Here is a 19422-nt window from a genome sequence, read left to right on the forward strand (position 1 = left end):
CCCATTTAAGAAGTCATTCCTCAGTCACCCCTACCCACATCCCCTGGTAACCTCTAATCTGCTTTCTGTCTCTGGATTTGCCTCTTCTGGATATACCATACACAAGGAATCACAGGTGATCTGTTGTGTTTGGCTTCTTTCACTCAGTGCAATGTTTTCAAGGTTCATCCATGTTGTAGCACGTATCAGCCCTTCGTTCCTTTTTATGGCGGAATAGTATTCCATTGTGTGGATATACCGTCATTTGTTCATCCACTCATCTGCTGGTGGACATCTGGGTTGTTTCACTTTTTGATTATTATGAATAACGCCGCTATGAACATTCTTGTATAGATTTGTGTGGATCCCAGATGGTTTTGATATGCCTTTTCTCTCCTTCAGCTCACGAAGAACATTCGACTAGAACAACTTCCAAGAAACCCTCAGTAAGAAGGAATAAGACAGCCTTAAGGAGAAAGGGATGTTCTTTTTTGTTGTTTTTAGTTTGCTACATGATTTTATTGAAAACATTTGGCATAGTACTGGAGAAACATCGTATTCCTTACGGACACCACAGTGTCACTATTCCTGGTTATTGCCGTCATATAATATGGTCTGAAATGAATGTCAATAAATTTTTGATATAATTTGAGTTTGGGGTTTAATGACTTTTGCATGTTCGTATTTCCCTGACTCCCTTATTTGACTAGATGGAGGCTGAGCCTCTCCTGATTCAACAGAGTTAGACATGAGCAGAAAATGTGGCTGGTCTTCTGGACCAGTGAGGAGCAAGAGATGGGGAAGTCCTGGGATCAGCTGCTTACAGACGATCTTTATCAACCTGGTGGGACTGCAATCCTCAAATCTTAGAATTTGGCCTGAGTATGGCCAAATCCATACTAATTAATTCACCAATGTATATAAAATACTTTAGAATACAAAAAGTAATGTTAAGTAATGGTAGAACAGTAAATTCTCAAACCGGGGAAAGACAATGCAGATTTTTAAGTCAGGTTTTCTGTCTGCGCATCATTATTGTAAAACTAGTTCAGTATATTCTTAGACTCCAAATATCTCAAAGCCAAATGTTTATCTCTAAATCAACTGGTGTTAGCCATGTCAACATGTATTTGTATGTCATGACGTCTTCATAAACAGGTCAAAAACTACATTTCCATTTCTCCAAGGAAAGATATTCAAATGCACAATTCACGTATTTCTCAAAAGTAACAGATACTACACAGCTTCAAACCATGGTCCTTTCATCATGCTAAACCAATTCTTTCCAGATATGCACCGTTATGCTGTAATGCTTGTCAGATTTAAATGAAGTTCTCACTTGAAAGCTCCACACCGGTTCTTCAATAAGTAAATGCTACTTGCTAGCTTTAATTTTGACCTCTTACTCTGTCAGAGATTAAAAATGTAAATGTTATTCAACTTTGTTTGATAATTTAAGCTTTGATTTTCAATTCAGAAGTAGATCAGAGGATATATTCTCTCCCTTTATTAAAATACAGCAGAAATGGAGGTTCCCAGGCTCTGTCTAGCCAGGCAAATCCCCACCTTTGTTTTTGATCTGAATTATTCAGATTGGATATTCCAGCCAATTTTTATCTAAAGTTCAACTCTTCTCTTCAGCTGTCTAGGTGGCAGGGCGTCTCAGGGAACTGTTGTAAACTATCAGCCTGTGGGTAACGTAATCCTCAGTGAGGTTTTTCCTACCATCACTTTTGACAATTTTTTAACATTATCCTAATAAAACAATTAAGGTTTACTTATTAATACCTTATTCTTAACATTCTCTTATCAGTATTTTTCAGATAAAATCTGCAGTTAAAATAATCATGTGCCTGACAGACTTGCTGCTTCAGAATATAAAAAGCAAAAGTGTGTTTAATATGAATGAAATAAGTACAGAAAGGGGATAGTGTTTAAATATGCATTCGAGGCACTCATAGCAGATTTAGCTAATTCTTCTATCAAAGAGCAAAAAAGAAGGGGCGCCTGGGTGGCACAGCGGTTAAGCATCTGCCTTCGGCTCAGGGTGTGATCCCGGCGTTATGGGATCGAGCCCCACATCAGGCTCGTCTGCTATGAGCCTGCTTCTTCCTTTCCCACTCCCCCTGCTTGTGTTCCCTCTCTCACTGGCTGTCTCTATCTCTGTCGAATAAATAAATAAAATCTTCAAAAAAAAAAAAAAGCAAAAAAGAAGATCAGGCTAAATGAGTGCTAATGGACTTAAGGGAGTCTGTATTTTGAGGGAAATCCACAACATAAGATTATCGAGGGATAAATGAAGGACAGAGGGGACAACTACAATGCAAAAAAAAAAAAAAAAACCCGAAACAAAAAAGGACATATTAGAGCACACCTCAAAGAACTGGGAGTTCTGCACATCTTCCAACTTCAATTTGCAACCCACTAAGGCAGTCAGAAATTGCTCATCAATTTGATGATAAGTTTGAAGAGAATAGTTCTATTGCTGGACTTAACTTTGGAATTTTAAGACTTAGAAGTTCGCGTAAGTGTGGGCAGTTACCACATGTCTTTAGAAGTGGTGGTTTAAAAGTTGTGGCAATAGTCCCAGTTGCATTAGAGGCAATTCATAAAACTGCTTTTAGTTATGATTACATTGCCTCTGATTTGTCTATCAGAAAATAAATGATTTGTTGGCATTTTTAGCTAAATAAAATTCAGTTTAAATTAAACAAAACACCTAACTAGTTTATTTGAATGCTGAAAGTCAACATTCAGGGTATTTCATGATTTTCTAATGCACACTAAAAAGGAAAGAGCTAATTTCAGTTTTACCCAAATAATATTATTATTACACATAAACTTCTACACGAAGTATTTAAACAGGAAGTTATCTTTGACAACCTCAGAAATACATAAACTATGAATTTCCACAAAGGGATTATATAAGAAAATAACACCATTATATCATTGTGGCTTCAGAGTATCATAAGAACAAACGTAAAAGTTCCCCTTCAAAACAAGGCAAAATGACACCAAAACTTCTCATTCAAGACAAGCTCAATTAAAAAGAAAACAAACATTCCTCTACCCCAACCACTGTTTCCTAAAACCACAGAGATATGCTCCAAAGTTTATAAAACAGAGATCTGATATTTTAATATTCATCATTCTATATTTTACTGAATTCTAAAGTCAAGAAACTTTAATTCAGAGTATCATGCATGAAATCATACTATTCTGGAGATATGAAAGGCCATGGCTAAACAAATAAGAGACGTACTGTTGTCCGCTCTTCGGATTGCCTCAGTCAGCATCACTGAGATACCCATAACTTGAACCTTAGAGCAGTGTTTCCTTTGGTCCTCTTGTGATGTTAACAGCTTCAGAGGCAGCATTACTAATTCTGGAAATAGCTGACCCTGAGAAGATTCCATGAGTAAAAATGGCATAAACTAAAAAAAAAAAAAAAAAAAAAAATGGCATAAACTTTAGTGGTTTTGGCGCAGAGTAGCTTGACTGCGGTAGAGCATTTTGTGCTGATCATGTTGTCCACGAGGATGGCCACCCGATCTTTAATTAATCACTGACCAGAATCATCCTATCCACCTCCATGGCTCTCCTTCTTTCTCTGTGTTGCAAGGCAAATGCCACATTCAGTCTGTCCATGAATGATGTGGCCTCCTGCTTCAGGGGAAATGATGACACAGATCCTCTGGTCTGCAATATTCTCTTGGTTCTATAGGTGAGTCACTCATAGGGATAGCACAGAAGCCCTGGATCTGAGCAGCATGTAGGCCCATGATAACGATGTGATCTGTCCCAGCTACTAGAAGCACAGAATGATTTGCATACAAGTACTTTTGGAGGCCATCCCAGGAAGTGAGTGGGGGAGCAGAGAAATGTGACATGGTGTGACAGGATGTGTTAATGCTGTTATGACAACTGGGGCTCCATCCCATCGGGGACCCTCCAAGAGATAGCACAAAACACACCTGAGAATTGCCCCTACCTAGAAGCAAGAGAGCTAGGATTTTTATCCATTAACTCCCATCCCCAGTAGTTGAGAGCCACTCCTGGGGGCAGTAACTCCCCAACACTTCCAGGCATACCATGAGCATGAGGCTGGAGAAAATCTTCAAAGAGAATCATGTGCTTGAGTAGGTCATTGGCATGACATGGAAACCGTCCACGCAAGTTACAAGTGACCTCCATGGTGGGCCATGGGGCTTACTGCAGGGGGCACTGACAGCATCCTTTATAGTTCCCAGAACCCAATCCACAGGCAGACAACTTCCACGCCCTAAACGTAATCTCCTCTTTCAGATGTTCCTGGTGTCCATTTTAACTAGATTTTATGTGGATTCAAACAATGACTGGGTGGGGAATGGTTTCTCCACAGTGTACACTGGGCCAGCCCCTAGCAGTAGTTCGGGGAAGGACAAGACCTAACGTGTACTAAGTATCCATATCAGGCCAAGTTTTGTACATACATGGACTCATGGTAACGCTCAAAACAGCCCTATGACATACATAATATCCTCCCAATTCTATATACATATACACATACATATGAGACCTGAGATCTAGAGAGAAGTAACTTACTCCATCTCAAATGGCTAAGAAGGGACACAGCCAACAGTCAAACCAACTGTGGTTAACTCCAAAACCTCCTAGAGAAACAAGACCTTCTTCACCTCTCAGGAAAAACATTTCCCTTAGATCGAGGAATCCAAGTTTAAAGAATTCCTGGCAACTTCAGAAATCTCCAGTCCTCCTAGAGCTTAGGGTGAAATAAATCTGACTGTCCAGCAAGACAACTTCTACTAATACTGAAATCATACCTGAACCGTGAACCATGTAAACCACTCCTTAATGCACATCCACTCAACACAAAGCCTTTTACATAGCCAGCTATTTTTGCTGCTTTGAGTTTATGCGAAGGGACTGATGTGGAACAAGCCACAGAGCAGAAACCTATGCATGTTAGTTCCCTCTAGGGGGGCACTTCACAGAGATAGGGATTACAGAAATTCAGCACCTATTAAGTGGAGAGATTCTGCCCACAAGTGGAGTAAGTTTTAAAGAGTCTGGTGACATACGTGGCCATCCATCATATAAGTTCTAAAACACTGCTGCTCAAGATTCTTGTGGCATCTTAGAAAGCTTCAGTGCCTTGGCACAAGCTATTCCCACTACCTGGAATGTTTTTCCATTGTGGCCATCTTGCCTTAGCAGGCAAGAACCATTGCTCAATGATTATCTTCCTGACTACTCATAGTGGAGGTGATCACTCTCCCCTTCCCTTTGTGCACCCACAGCCCCCTCTACCTGCTCCATTTCTAGGTGTCCCTGGCAGCTCATTTGTGGTTCCCATCGCTATGGAAAACTCCTTAAGCTTCTGCAATCTCCACCTGTAGCAATGTGAACACCCAATATGGACCTAGGAGAAAAACTGGGCCAAACTGTCCCACTGAGCATATCGCTTCTTCCCCACCCTTTTCTCACCCCCTTGCTGGCACAGGCTGCCTCTTGCCTGACTCAATTTTCTCCACTAATTAAATGTCACACTTCCAGCTGCAATCACCAAGAGATGCTCTCCAGGCAATTCAGTAAAGGGAAAAATAAGGTCCTTCCCATTTCGTATACCCTCATGAGATGTTGACCCGTGAAGCTGGCTGAAACTAATGACAAATAACAGGGTTACTATGAGGATGTGTTAATGTGGCCCATGTCTCAAGGAGAAGCAATTATGAGACAAAATGCCTTCCTTGCTTCCCACTCCCACACAAGCAGAATCCACCCCTCCCCTCTCCACATGCTCCAAAAGCTAATGTATTCCTTACACTGCACCACACCAGGGAGATCTCTACTAGCTTTCAGGCCAAGCAGTGAGTTTCTGAAAGGCAGGCACAAAGTAAGTGCTCAAAAGATGATTGCTTTATTAATGAATTAATGATAACCATGAACAAAATCCCTCTAAAACTTAAAACTAATTGCTTTGGAATCTCAGCCATTTTCTGATTAACAAAGGCTACTTTCTCAGTCTCATTCTTAAAAAAATTTAAAAAAAAAAAAAGCTTCCTACTCTGTTCCCTTAATTCAACAAGTAGCACTTGAGCCCCTCTGTCCAAGTACTGCGCCTTGCGATAAAAAGATTCAAAAATAACTAAAGGCTCAATTATCAGACGGAATGTTACGGACTAAGGGGCAGGTGGATTGAATTGTTGAAATGGAACTGCTGTGATGGAAAATGGTTAAAATAAGTTGATCCAGGGGCTCCTTAAATAGTAGTGATAACTACCACCATTTATTGAGCACTTACTATATGGTTGAAACTATACTGGATACTTTACACATATTATCTTAGTTAATTTTTACAACTCTAAGAGGTGGGTGGTTTAGTTTTGTTTTTGGAACTTCCTTTTATTTTTTTTTATTATTAACATATAATGTATTATTTGTTTCAGGGATACAGGTCTGTGACTCATCAGTCTTACACAACACACAGCGCTCACCACAATACATACCCTCCCCAATGTCCATCGCCCAGCAGCCCCGTCCCCCCACCCCCCTCCCCTCCAGCAACCCTCAGTTTGTTTCCTGAGATTAAGAGTCTTTGATGGTTTGTGTCTCTCTCTGGTTTTGTCCTGTTAAGAGGTGGTTATTTTTCCCAATTTACAAACGAAGTAATTGAGGCCAGAGACATCAGTAGGCACCTAAACTCACACAACTAATAAAGGATTGATTGGGATTAGGGTCCAGGTAAGTCTGATTCTGGAGCCCATTTTTTTATCCACAACATCATACTTAAAGATAATTTTTTATAGGGGTTCCTGGGTGGTTCAGTTGGTTAAACACCCAACCCTTGATTTTTGGCTCAGGTCATGATCTCAGGGTCATGAGATCAAGCTCCCACATCAGGCTCCACACTCAGTGGAGTCTGCTTGTCCCTCTCCCTCCTCCCCTCCTTGCTCATGCACGCACCCTCTCAAATAAACATATTTTTGAAAGATAATTTTTTATAGTAAAAAAGTCACCTCATATAGAAAATATGAATGAAAAGATTCCTCTTTGTCAAAAATAAGTGTCAAATAGTAAGGATTCAACCCTTTACCTGCTCTTGTGGTGCAACAAATCAATAGTAAGTACAACAGAGTGGAAGACCAGAAACCTGAATTGGAAAGCCGGATCTGGGGAAAGCACAAAAGCGTGGACTTCAGCAACTAGCTGCCTGTTCCACAGTGCCCTCTAGTGGTCAGTTTATGTCATTCATGATTATTCTTAAATTTAAGAATGAAATGGGCAACAACCAAAGATTCAGTCAGGGTCAACCTTGGATAAAGTAGATTAAGTCTATCAAAATGTTTCAACATTTAGTCCTTATTCTGTTTGTGGTACTTGGAAACAACCACCTTCAAGTAGTTTCCTCTGTCTTACCCCTGTTAGTCTGACTGCTACCTTCCTAATACATGACTTACTTATTAAGTAATAATTACTTACTAATTAATTTCAGTAAGAAACATTGATGAATACAAAAACTGGTGGGTTAAAGTGGGACGACAAACAGGATATTTGCAAGGTCTTGGATAATCACCCCACAAAATATTTAGTAAAAACAGAGGAAATTGTAACTTTACAATGGAGAAACCTGGCAATCATCAAAACTCAAGGTTAACATTAGAAATGGAACCAGTTGACATTATGTGCAATGAGATGCATGGGGAAGAACAGCATTACTCCTGTGATACACCTGCCAGAAACGCACACTCTGAGCTTACTCATGGGGAGACAACAAATACAATTTGAGGAATCTTTTACAATGGCTAGTTGGCAACTTTCAGAAATACCAGAGTCGTAAAGCTTAAAGAGACTGGAGAAACATGACCAGGACTGGATCCCTGTGCTGTGGACACTGTTGGGGCAACTGATAAAACTTGAGTGGGGTCTGAGTTAGGGTACATGAGAGCTCTTTCTCTATCTTGCAACTTTTCTTAAGTCTGAACTTGTTACAAAATACAATTTGAAAACTGAATGCATAGGCATTCTTATTTTGGCTTACACTGATTTCACTGAGATTTTTCTCACCTTCAATCCTAGATGTCATATTCCCTTTACAATAAGGGTCCATATTTTTTTATTTACTGATAGAAATCTACCACACCTCTATGGGTGAAGCTTCAATTTTGGACCCTGAAATCTAAGGCATGATGAGAGCTTGTGTAACCAACAAATCAACCCTCAAGAACGAAACTGAGTCCACATGGATGGGAAGTGACCCTCAACCCTATGGACAAATTCCTCCTTGATCCAGACCAAAGTCTGGCATTCGAGAACAAAGTCTCCCCATGAGTAAGCTCAGAGTGTGCAGATGAATCACTGCCTACCAAGGCTTGGCACTAACAATGTAAACTAGAACTCTACTAGGACTCCATAGTACACATGGAACTTAGGTGCCTTGCGGTTTAAATGCAGCAAAAACTGTTCCATCCACTAATACATCCACTAACATATACAGATTTTCATCCCTATCATCAAACCTTGCTTCAGTCACACTCACTTTTAAAAACTATCCCTGCAGCAGCCTCTACCGCAGTGGGGCTCAAGCTTTGGTGAGGATTAGAATTACCTGGAGAACTTGGGAACACTATAAAAATACAAAGGCCCAAGGCCCTACCCCACTTCAACAAGCCTGGACCTCTGTGTTCTTCACTAGTCTCCGAGTGATTCTGATAGCAGTTTTCAAACCAAAATTTGAGAAACTTAACACAAGTCACCAATGCCAGCATACCTTCTGTCTTTGCTGCTCTCATTTTTGCTGAGGCCTCGCCATCACTTTAGGGCCCAGCACATGCAGCCCTGCCTCCAGAGAGGAAACAACACCTGTGGAAAAACAGCCACTCACCAGCAACCTGCCAAAGTGAAAATCCTATATGGTCAGCACCTAATACAGGATCGTTTCAGCTTCAAACCACCCATTTTACCCCACTGGAATACTCAATCACAGCATTTTCTTCCCAATTTTTATTAATTGTCTAGACACAGTGCTCCTCACCCATGTACCAAACATCTGGGAATTTTGAAGGGTCCATTAAATAGCATCCTTATTGTTTAGAACAGTGATTCTCAACCATGGGTGATTATTTTGCCCTCAGATAACATTTGGCAATATCTGGAGCCATTTTTATCACAGCTGGGGAAGAAGAGGAAGGATGCTATTGACATCTAGTAAGTAGAGGCCAGGGATGCTGCTAAATATCCTACGATGCACAGGACGGTCCATACAACTAAAGAATTACCCAGACAAAAATGTCAATAGTGTCAAGGTCAAGAGACCCTTATTTAGAGTAGTACCCCTTCTAAACGGAATTGCAGCATAAGACAAAAGCAGAAGATGGGAGTCATACTATCATCTTTATCACTGTTAAAGACTAGATTAAGGGATATTGCTTATCTGTAGGCAAGAACCCCAGTAGACTCCTCCATCTTGCCACAGACTAGGTAATCGTATGCCTCCCTAAGTGAGGTCAAGCCTCTCTAAAACTCCTAACATGCTGAAGCTAAGAACATGAACTCCTTGCAGGCTAACTCCTAGGAAAAAAATTAAGAGCTGAAGATGACCACTCATTTTCCATTGGATGATGAGTAAAAAGGTGAAAAGAGGGCACTATTATATTTGATCCCCCTCCAAAGAGAAAGAAATAACAGGAGGAAAGCATTCTCCAGCAAGGGTCAGAAGTTGGGGGGTGGGGGAGTACAAGAGGCTCCATATAGTAGCTCCTGAGAACCAACCGTTCAATCTTTGGGAAGTTTGCAAGCTAGCAGTTAAACCCTTGGCAGCTTGAAATCAGCCACAGTAGGAGTATTTATACCATGTAAATAAAAAATATACCACAAAGCAGTGCTTTGTTTTTTGGAAAATGAAGTTGGATTAAAAAATAAAGAAAAAAGAAAGTTGGATCTTTTTTTGTTGTGGAAACACTAAAATTGAAGATGGATGCAAGATTTAAAAGAAACAAAAAAACATAAACTATCAAAAATACAATCATACCAAAGAAGGTACTTCTGATCCATGTGTACCAATGACAAAAATCATAAAGGATGAGATCAACATATGACTACCTAAAAATACACTATTTATGTCAAAAAAAAAGTACCAATAACAGGCAAACTACAAAGTGGGAAAATTATCTGCAAAATATATGACTAAGAGTAACCTCTTAACAATTCTTACAAATTCGTAAGAAAAAGACAAGCATCTCAATGGCAAAGCCTCATATAAGTAATTCATAAAATACAAATGAGTTCAAAATTAATAAAGAAAACTTTAAACATACCAGGTTTTGCCTATCACAGTGGCAAAGCGAGGAGAAGGCAGAACATAGCCAATGTTGGGAGGTATGTAAAGAGTACTATGGGGAAAAAAAAGAATACCATGAAAAACTGCTGGCAAAGTGTAGGATGGTACAAACTTTTTGTTGGCAACCTGACTATACCCTTTGACCTCACATTATGAATTTATTCTAAGAAAAATAAAAACGTATAAAGATTTAGTTAGACTACTGTGGCCAACAGGCTAATTTATGGTATATCCATTTAATGAAATATGATGCAAACACTAATATTGCTGAAATATTTGACATGGAAAGATGTGCACCATTTAAATTTTTTTAATCTTAAATGGGACTACAAAACAGTATATTCAGGACGAGCATGTTTTTGTAAACATGTAAAATCTTTGTGTATTTTGAGAGTATTGAGTGTACTGAGAAAGTCTAAGAGGCTATACAGCAAAGTGCAATGAATATTTCCCTTTTTACTTATCTCCATTTCTACAATGTGCATATATTACCTGTATATTTTGCCTTTTTTAATATTATTGAAGTATAGCCAATATACAATGTGTTATTAGTTTCAGATGTAAAACATAGTGGTTCATCAAGTTTATACATTACATTATGCTCACCACAATACGTGTAGCCATCATCTGTCACCATATGTCATGACAATATTATACACTATATTTCCTATGCTGTACTTTTCTTCTCCAAGACTTATTTATCTCATAACTGGAAGTTTGCTTGTTTTTAATAGGAGTTAAAGAACTAACTTGAGTTCAGTAGAAAAATCGTTTCAAGGCATCAGAGTTTAAATTGAATTTTGTAAGTAATCATTTTAGGCTTTTTAAATGCAACTGTTCAAAATCAAAGTTGGTCATTTTATTTGGAACAATTTTTGTTTGAGAATCAAATGGTTATGTAAATGAGGAAGCAAATAGGCATAAAATTATAGGAAAGCAAGTGACACAATAACTACAATCTTTGTTACACTGGTTACTGCAGTACAAAAAATAAAATGACAGTTAACCAAAAACGCTTTTATTTTAGTCTTCAAAGAACAAACTGTTCTTTTTTTTTTTCCAAGATAATAATGATTAACTTACAAAAATGGGCATTTACAATGCATCTTCAAAACATTTCCCTTTAACGGGAAACTTAGCTTTACAGAATCCAAACATTAAAAGGTTAAAAAAAAATTTCTATCTTGTTGTCATTATAAGACAAAACAGAGTAAGTCAAGGAAATCCATTCATACTTCAGGACCTTCTCCTCCAGGAACCAGCTGCACAGAAGGAAAAAGAGCTTATTAGTAACACCACCACCCACACCATCTAAAAACCCCTCCTCATCAGTCAAAGCCACTGCGCCTCTCTGCCCCGCCCACACACTCTCATTTTTTCCAGGTCATTGCTTCCGTTTACAATTCCCAACATAGACAATTAATATTTAGAGTCTAAACAATGATTCTTGGCAAACTAAAAGATTACAAAGCCCAAGCAAACTAATCTCTAAGCCTACTGTCATCTTCAGTAGCTCAGCTTTAGAGCCCTGATCACAAGATCATCTCCTTCCCAACTTAAACACCACTGGGCCAGGAACACTTAGTCAAGGCAGGTAATCTGTAATCCCTGCCTCACAAAAATGGGCTAACATTTAAAAAAACAAAACAAAACAAAAAAATAAATAAATAAAACCAAAAAATACCCAGCTTCACTCTGTCTTACCATTGTTATATTATTTCCATTTAGCAAAATCTGATCTAGTTTAGTGATCCTTCTTCCTTCTGGTGTGATTTCACTAAATGAAGAGATAAAATAGTCAAGATAAACAATGATAGTCAAAGCCAACATTCTGATCCCTATAAAGTTATTCTCGTATACAAATGAATGTGAGGTCAAGCAATTATATCAGAAACAAAGATTATCCACTGGATGACCAAAGGCAACACAGTGAACTGACTGGTCTACGATCCACACCCACTAGGACTGACCTTCATAAAAGAAGCTGAAATTTGCCAAGGAGATCAAAGACGAAGCGGAATGTTCACTAGTTTCACTTTTTTACTATTACTTACTACTAATCCCTATCCATTAAACCAATCTGTAATCAACTCAATTTTGAAAGCAGACACTGGTTATGATCTTTATAACTAATATGATGGAACCACTGCTTATATTTTATGTTATACAGTTAAATGCTCTTACTATCAGTACCTTGATTTGCCTGAGCCCAAACATCCTTGGTTGTTTTTAGTTCCTTTTGTCTTAAAGCTCTGTCTCCATTAACTTCCTAACAATTCATTAATAATTACATCACTGTAATAACTGCAGGATCCAATTTTACCAGCGTCAGGAGATAAATTTCTATCTCTAAGGTATTTTCAACAGGCAATGTTTTCTCACAAATCATTTTAAACTCAATACTAAAATTGACTTAAAGAGAGATCCCCCCCTTTCTTTAATTTTTAACACTACTCACAATTCAGTGACATCCTCCAGTACCATATCTGAAATTTGGTGTTAAGGTTGAATTTACTCTGGCTTCTACCTTTATTCAGTTTTAATTACAATGCTTAACACAGTGGCTCAAATACAAAATACGTGTAATTGATAGGAACTTCATCTTCTTTCACACACCTCTTAGAATGCTATCATGCTGAGAATAAATTTTTATTATAATGGTAAGTACTGACTGTCGATATTCTTACTTCTGTTCTTAAATACTGAAGAAAAACCCATACCACCACCACCTTTTAAAAGGATACTGACAAAGTCATCAAATCCCAAAAGTGTGCCAACAATTTCTTTATCACTCTTCATCACAATGTGAATTCTTGATCCTATACATTTGTCCACAAGCTCTATATTTAAAAAAAAAAAAAAAACAGAAAGAAAAAGAATAGGGGGGGAGAGGAAAAAGATTACCTATTCACTACTTCAATAAATATTTGAGTGCCTACTGGCACTTGTTACTTGCATATTGTGAAAGATAAACCAGGAAAAGTATTCATTCAAAAACTTCAGATCTTACATAGTACATATCCCTGTTGCATTATTAACAAAAATTTTCTGTTTACCACTTACTCTCCTTTGTTGAAGTTTATCAGGGCTGTGGTTTTATGTTATTTTAGGTTATTTGATAAACATATGCACCCCCTCCCCTCGGAGTCTAAGCCCCATGAGAGCAGAGACTGTGGTTGTTTTCCCATGACTATATCCTCAATGTCTAGCATATACCAAGCATTCAAAAAGAGTTTGTGGAATGAAGGAATGAAAACTTTTACGTCGCGGCCACCTCCGATAACTCAATCAACTCTTCAGCTACAAAATATTGGAAGAGAGAGGCACAGCCGTCTTCACCAGAGATTTCTTCCTGTCACTATCTCTGTGCTCTAACAGCAGTTTGAACATCTCCTTAGCTGGCTTAGCATTATTTGGCATGATGTTTACTAGTTCAGTGTTCTATCTCCTCCAATGGTTTGTGTGCTATTTGAAGGCAACGGGTGTGATTTAAATTTGTCGAATAGTGCCCAGCCATTGTGTCTAGTGCATAGAGACTCAGTAACTGCTGAATAGAAAAACCAGTTTCCAGATCTTTCAGGCTCATTCCAGGTGCCGGTGCTTCTCTCAATAACCAGCCATACAACAGGGTCTAATCTGGGGAGCTTAAATGCCAGGTGGAGCGGCTGTGCTACCCACGACTGTAGGGGCGAGCCCACAACAAACAAGGCTGACGACGCGCTTACTAAGTGTGGGCCTTTTCGGGTGATGGTTTGGTTGCGGAGCCACAAGTCCCCGCCTCAAGGACCCCTACCACGCTGAAAAAGCAACAGCGGCCCGGGGCCACAGAGACTTGGGAGCCCAGAGACGAGCCGCGGAGGGGTAAAGCACTTCATCCATACATTTCCCCAACACTCGGCTAAGGGCTACTTCAGCCGCAGCCTGTTGGCCCCCTACACTTAGTTTGAACGCTCCGGTCCCCTCCCTAGATTACCTAGAGGCAGCAGCTGCGACGGGTTAGTGGTAGCGTTGGCCGCCATGGCTACGCCGGAAGTGGCCTACCAGCACCGACGTTTGCACGGCGAGTTTGAAAGAGCGCGCTTCCGCTCCCCCACCTCCCCCGCAGCCTGGGCAGGCTCGATCAATCCGAGGCCGAACGTGCGATCCAACCAGTGGGCGAGAGTCGCTCCCCGTCGCGTCTTTCCCGCGCTCTGAGCCCTCGGGAGGTATTTCTGCCCACTGAACAATGTGAGGTCTCGGCAGTTACCCGCTTTCCCCAGGCAGTTTCCGACAGATGTTAAAGGTATCCTGCCTTGTGAATAAAGTCTTCCTGTAACCCGGAAGGTTTTGCAAAATTCGGCAACTTTTGACTCGTCTTACTGCCCTAGATGAAGTTGCATCTCATCTCAAGCCAGATCTTTTTTCAGACCAAATCAATTCATGTTTTCCGCCACCAATTCACTGTGTTGCAGTTTTTGTAAAAACCATTTTTGAAAGAATCTACTCCTGGGGAGCCTGGGTGGCTCAGTCGGTTAAGCCTCGGATTCTTGATATCAGCTCGGGTCCTGATCTCAGGTTGTGGGTTCAAGCCTATGGTTGTTCTCCACGCAGGGTGTGGAGCCTACTTAAGAGAGGAGAGAATCTAGTGCTTCTTTTAAAAGTCCAGTGAATCGAAAACCCACAACCAGCGTTTTTTTTTTTTAACTTTTCTAGGGTGGAACTTTAAAATATGTTTTTATTTCTACTATCATATTTAATTTATCATTCTTACCTTGTCATATCTAGGAGTCTAATTTATTACAGGCTATGTATTCACTTTAAATACTTACTGTCTTGTCTAACAAGCAACCAGCAGATGTCACTCTCTATTAATGTCATCACGCTTAGGAAACCTTAATGCTTTTGCACCTCTGTTTTGAAAAGAATAGAAAGCAAATTCTCTGCCTTAAGTCTTTTTTATATTTGTATTCCAGGAACTTAAAGCCAAGGAGTCTAAACAGGAGACCAGAAAGAGCATCATTCATTCATACAACAGGTAGTTGTAATGCATCCATCATTCATTCATTCATTGAACAAATATGCATTAGTTACACACTATTTGGTATTTTTGCTGAGTATAAAACAGTGTACAAAACAGAACTACAACATCTTCTGCCCTTGTAGGAGCTTAAGGATGAATGCGGGGAGAAAAACTACTAACAAACATTATGTACAAGGCATATGAAATTTAATATATAAACCAAAAAGACCTCTTAGCTTCAGGGACCCCAGAGAACTAGAAATCCTTGGTATGATTTAAGGAAAATGTCAGTAAGAAGTTTCAGAAGTCCTAACAGATGCCTGCTTCAGTTCAAAGCTTCCTAGGGTTCAGTCTTCTAAACACCAAGACAATTCTGGCTTTTTTGCATTTCATAAATATTGAGCACCTACTGTGTGCCAGAAAACTTACAGATACACTTAATCCTAATTTTTATGACTATCCTGTGAGACAGGTGTTCTAATGGGGTTCTGTCATGCTCAGAGATGTTAGATAACTTGCCCACATAGACAGCTTGGGAAGTTTCACAAAGGAATTGACAGAAGTCTACTCTTGGAAGAGAAATAAGAATTAGATAGGCAGAAAGGGGGCAGGAGGGGCGCCTGGGTGGCACAGCGGTTAAGCGTCTGCCTTCGGCTCAGGGCGTGATCCCAGCGTTGCTCAGGGCGTGATCCCAGCGTTGCTCAGGGCGTGATCCTGGCGTTATGGGATCGAGCCCCACATCAGGCTCCTCCACTATGAGCCTGCTCCTTCCTCTCCCACTCCCCCTGCCTGTGTTCCCTCTCTCGCTGGCTGTCTCTATCTCTGTCGAATAAATAAATAAAATATCTGAAAAAAAAAAAAGAAAGAAAGGGGGCAGGAGCAGCATTCCAAGCAGAGGGAACACCATGTGCAATTAGCATGTGCCCACCACCAAAACTCTTTTGCTGCACTTTTATCTCAATCTTACATACTTCCTCTAACTTTGGTATAAAACTCTTCTGTTTCCAAATGCTTTCCTTTAACCCCAATCCTTAGTGATTTTACTTTATTGTACTTCAGATGCTCTGGCCCCAAATTCTGATAAAATCCTGTTCATCCTTCAAGACCTCCTCACATGTGACCACCTCTGTGAAGCTTCTCTGACCTGCAGACTTGGTAGGCTCTCTCATTGTTTCATAGCAATGTTCATAGTTCTCAAAATGTTCTCAATGTATTCTCCTATAATTACCTTTACAGGAGGTTACCTCCCTCCCCAAAGACCGTGAGTTCCTCAATGTCAAGAATTTTGCGAAGTAGTAGAGTACAGCACTTAAATTCATTGATTCTGAAATTAAATGACTTTGGTTCGAATCCTATCCCTACCACAATCCTTTCTAGTTATTTGCCCTTCAGCAAGTTATTTAACCTTTCTACGTGTCCATTTACCCACCGGAAAAAAAATGAGGATAATTGTATCTACTTGAGGATTGTTATGAAGATTAAATGAAATAATCCATGAAGAGTGGCTAGCAGACTGACACACAGTGCTTATCCATTAAATGTAAGCTATTATTGCTGGTTTATCTTTGTTTCCTAATACTTATTAACATGATGGTTGGTTTAGAGTAGGTGCTACAAAAGCTAGCATTGCTAGCTGGTTTCACATTTATTTTATAACCAGACTTATAGACTAAGCAACAATTTTTTTTAATTTTTAAAAGGTTTTATTTTTTTATTTGTCCGAGAAGAGAGAGAGCGAGCTCACAAGCAGGAGGAGCAGCAGGCAGAGGGAGAAACCGGCTCCCCGCCAAGCAAGGAGCCCAATTTGGAACTCGATCCCAGGACCCTGGGATCATGACCTGAGCCGAAGATAGATGCTTAACCACTGAGCCACCCGGACATCCTTTTAATTTCTTTTGATGAACTGTGCCTACCACAGTTCCAGGAGTACTGTAGGGTCTAATAAATGTTCTTTAAATTGATTCTCACTAATTATTCGTCCCCATCAATATTCTCCTTATTCTTCATAAGATTCTAAAGACAAAGTAATGCCAAATTTGTTTGTGAAGCCCTTTCCTTTCCCTGGTTTTCTTTTCTATTTCTATTCTTGTTTTATTTTCACCACACTATAAAATGAGGGTAGGAACCAAATTCAAGGCATTTTCGCTACTTGATAGACTTTAAAATTCAGGAAAAATATAATTTGAGAAAGTCAATACTTTGTTTTCCATTAGCAATTTTCAATACTATTGATAAAGAAGAAAGTCTGTTTATACTCTAAAAAAGGAGATATAGTTCATTTACACAGTGGAGTTAATGGGGATTGCACAAGAGTGGTTTTATTACATTCTCTCCTGAGGCAAGATGCAAAAAGAAACAACAATCCAATTCCAGATGGAGAGTTCATTTTTAATGAACTTGAAAACATGTCATTGCTCTGTGTCTCCAGGGTTTTTGTCCCCTTAGCTCTTACTTACAGAGCTGACATAGAATCTATAATTCATCATAAAATATATGTAACTAGAAGAAGCTCTTCAATTTGTTGTATGTTCAGAAAAGCATTTCTAATTTTTTCCTGGAGATAAATGTCATCATAAAAATACATGCAAAAGTTTCCTTTCAAAATAATGTTCAGAAAGTATTCTGTTATCTCAAATTATTTACAATCTTGGTAATCTTTCAACTCTTTAAAATAAAGGAGAAATTTCCATTTTTTTCTCAATAGCTATTTGTCCTTAAAGACAATATCTTATTTGTGAATTTATTTTATATTAATACAACTCATTTAAAAAAACAATGTAAGGGGCACCTGGGTGGCTCAGTCAGCTAAGCGTCTTTCTTCAGCTCAGGTCATGATCCCAGGGTTCTGGCATCAAGCCCCATGTCAGGCTCCTTGCTCTTTTTAAAAAAGTTGTCATTCTATACTGTTAAATGGACCAGTCTATATATTTAGAGATGGAAAAAATTCTGGAAATTCCCTTGCTTACTTTGTCTCCCAGTTTCCCCAATAATATACTTTTTAAGCATTTAAGCAACATAATAGTTATGAATAAATGATTTAATCTTAGTTGGAGGGTCTAGGATGCAAAGCGATACAGATTTTTATAAAGCTATAACTGGGTTTCCTGCACAGTGAATTAAATAATAGGTGTTCACTGCAAATATAAAGGTTTTTTTTAAAGAGATTTTATTTATTTACTTGACAGAGAAAGAGAGCACAAGCAAGGGGAGCAGCAGACGGAGAGGGAGGGGCAGGTTCCCTGCTGAGAAGGAAGTCTGATGTGGGGCTCAATCCCAGGACCTTGGAATCAAGACCTGAGGCACTTAACTGACTGAGCCACCCAGATGCCCTACCCTTACATCTTTTTTAAATGACTCTTCTTTAAAAAGACTTTAATTTTGGCTATGGCAATTGTGGAAAATATTGAGGCAGATGGAAAAAAACAGTAAGATATTCTGCATACAGGGAATAATATAGTTTCACACACAGTTCTGAACCAACACCAAGAATTTTGTAATATACAGCAACACATTGAAAAATTTCTATTTTTATTAGCATTAAAACACTTCTACTGAATCACAGAAACTAAACTCGTTTATAGGAAGCCTACTGTTTTTCTCAGCTATACTTCAATTAGAATGCAAGTCCTTAAATTACAAGGCCAGGAGTGTATAACAACTGCTAAGGTTGTCCAAACTAAGGGATATGCAACTAGTAATGGTAAACTTCACAGCCAATTGCAGTAATCTCGAATTCTATTTGAAGCAGGCACCTGTCCTTTAGTCTTTAAAAATAAAATTGAAGTAGTACAATCAGTTAGGACATTAAAAATACTGGTGACAACGGATCACATATATTTAGTACTGATCAGAGTACTAAAGCTAGAAAAAGAATGAAAATAATATATATATTTTTTAACGTCGCGACTAGAATAATCATTTACAGGTCTCCTTGTATAAAATTCCTTTATTGTCGAGGGTATTTTACTTCAGGCCTTGAAACGCTTCCAAACTCCTATACATAATACTTAAATAAGAAGAAGGGGAAAAAAACCCAAACAAACCTAGAACGAAGCGAAAGAAAAACCCTGGGAAGCAAATAATTTAAAGGTTGAATGCACAGATG

At 39.1% G+C, this 19422-nt stretch overlaps 1 protein-coding gene and 1 long non-coding RNA gene across 4 annotated transcripts; one reads left to right on the forward strand and one right to left on the reverse strand.

Annotated features, from left to right (window-relative positions):
- Positions 1 to 466: 466 nt before the first annotated feature.
- Positions 467 to 14396, reverse strand: LSM5 (LSM5 homolog, U6 small nuclear RNA and mRNA degradation associated). Of its 2 annotated transcripts, XM_044387432.3 has the most exons (8): positions 14292 to 14396; positions 13063 to 13158; positions 12777 to 12804; positions 12023 to 12095; positions 11554 to 11580; positions 10296 to 10370; positions 8750 to 8870; positions 467 to 3413 (listed from the first exon to the last, which is right to left on the reverse strand). In XM_044387432.3, the coding sequence occupies exons 1-7, from the start codon at positions 14335 to 14337 to the stop codon at positions 8796 to 8798; spliced, it is 420 nt and encodes a 139-aa protein (XP_044243367.1). In that variant the 5' UTR covers positions 14338 to 14396; the 3' UTR covers positions 467 to 3413; positions 8750 to 8795. The 2 variants fall into 2 exon arrangements, with proteins under 2 accessions (XP_044243367.1, XP_026364650.1); XM_026508865.4 differs by lacking the exons at positions 467 to 3413; positions 8750 to 8870; positions 10296 to 10370 and having other exon boundaries at positions 11321 to 11580.
- Positions 14397 to 14458: 62 nt separating this feature from the next.
- On the forward strand, positions 14459 to 17293 carry LOC113262482 (uncharacterized). 2 transcript variants are annotated; one of them, XR_007188183.2, is made up of 4 exons: positions 14459 to 14600; positions 15271 to 15332; positions 16377 to 16472; positions 17018 to 17293. It is a non-coding gene; the product is annotated as an uncharacterized LOC113262482 (long non-coding RNA). The 2 variants fall into 2 exon arrangements; XR_008956274.1 differs by having other exon boundaries at positions 17045 to 17293.
- Positions 17294 to 19422: the final 2129 nt, after the last annotated feature.

The sequence above is a fragment of the Ursus arctos genome, unplaced genomic scaffold (genome assembly GCF_023065955.2).
Source record: "Ursus arctos isolate Adak ecotype North America unplaced genomic scaffold, UrsArc2.0 scaffold_3, whole genome shotgun sequence".
Lineage (NCBI taxonomy): Eukaryota > Metazoa > Chordata > Mammalia > Carnivora > Ursidae > Ursus > Ursus arctos.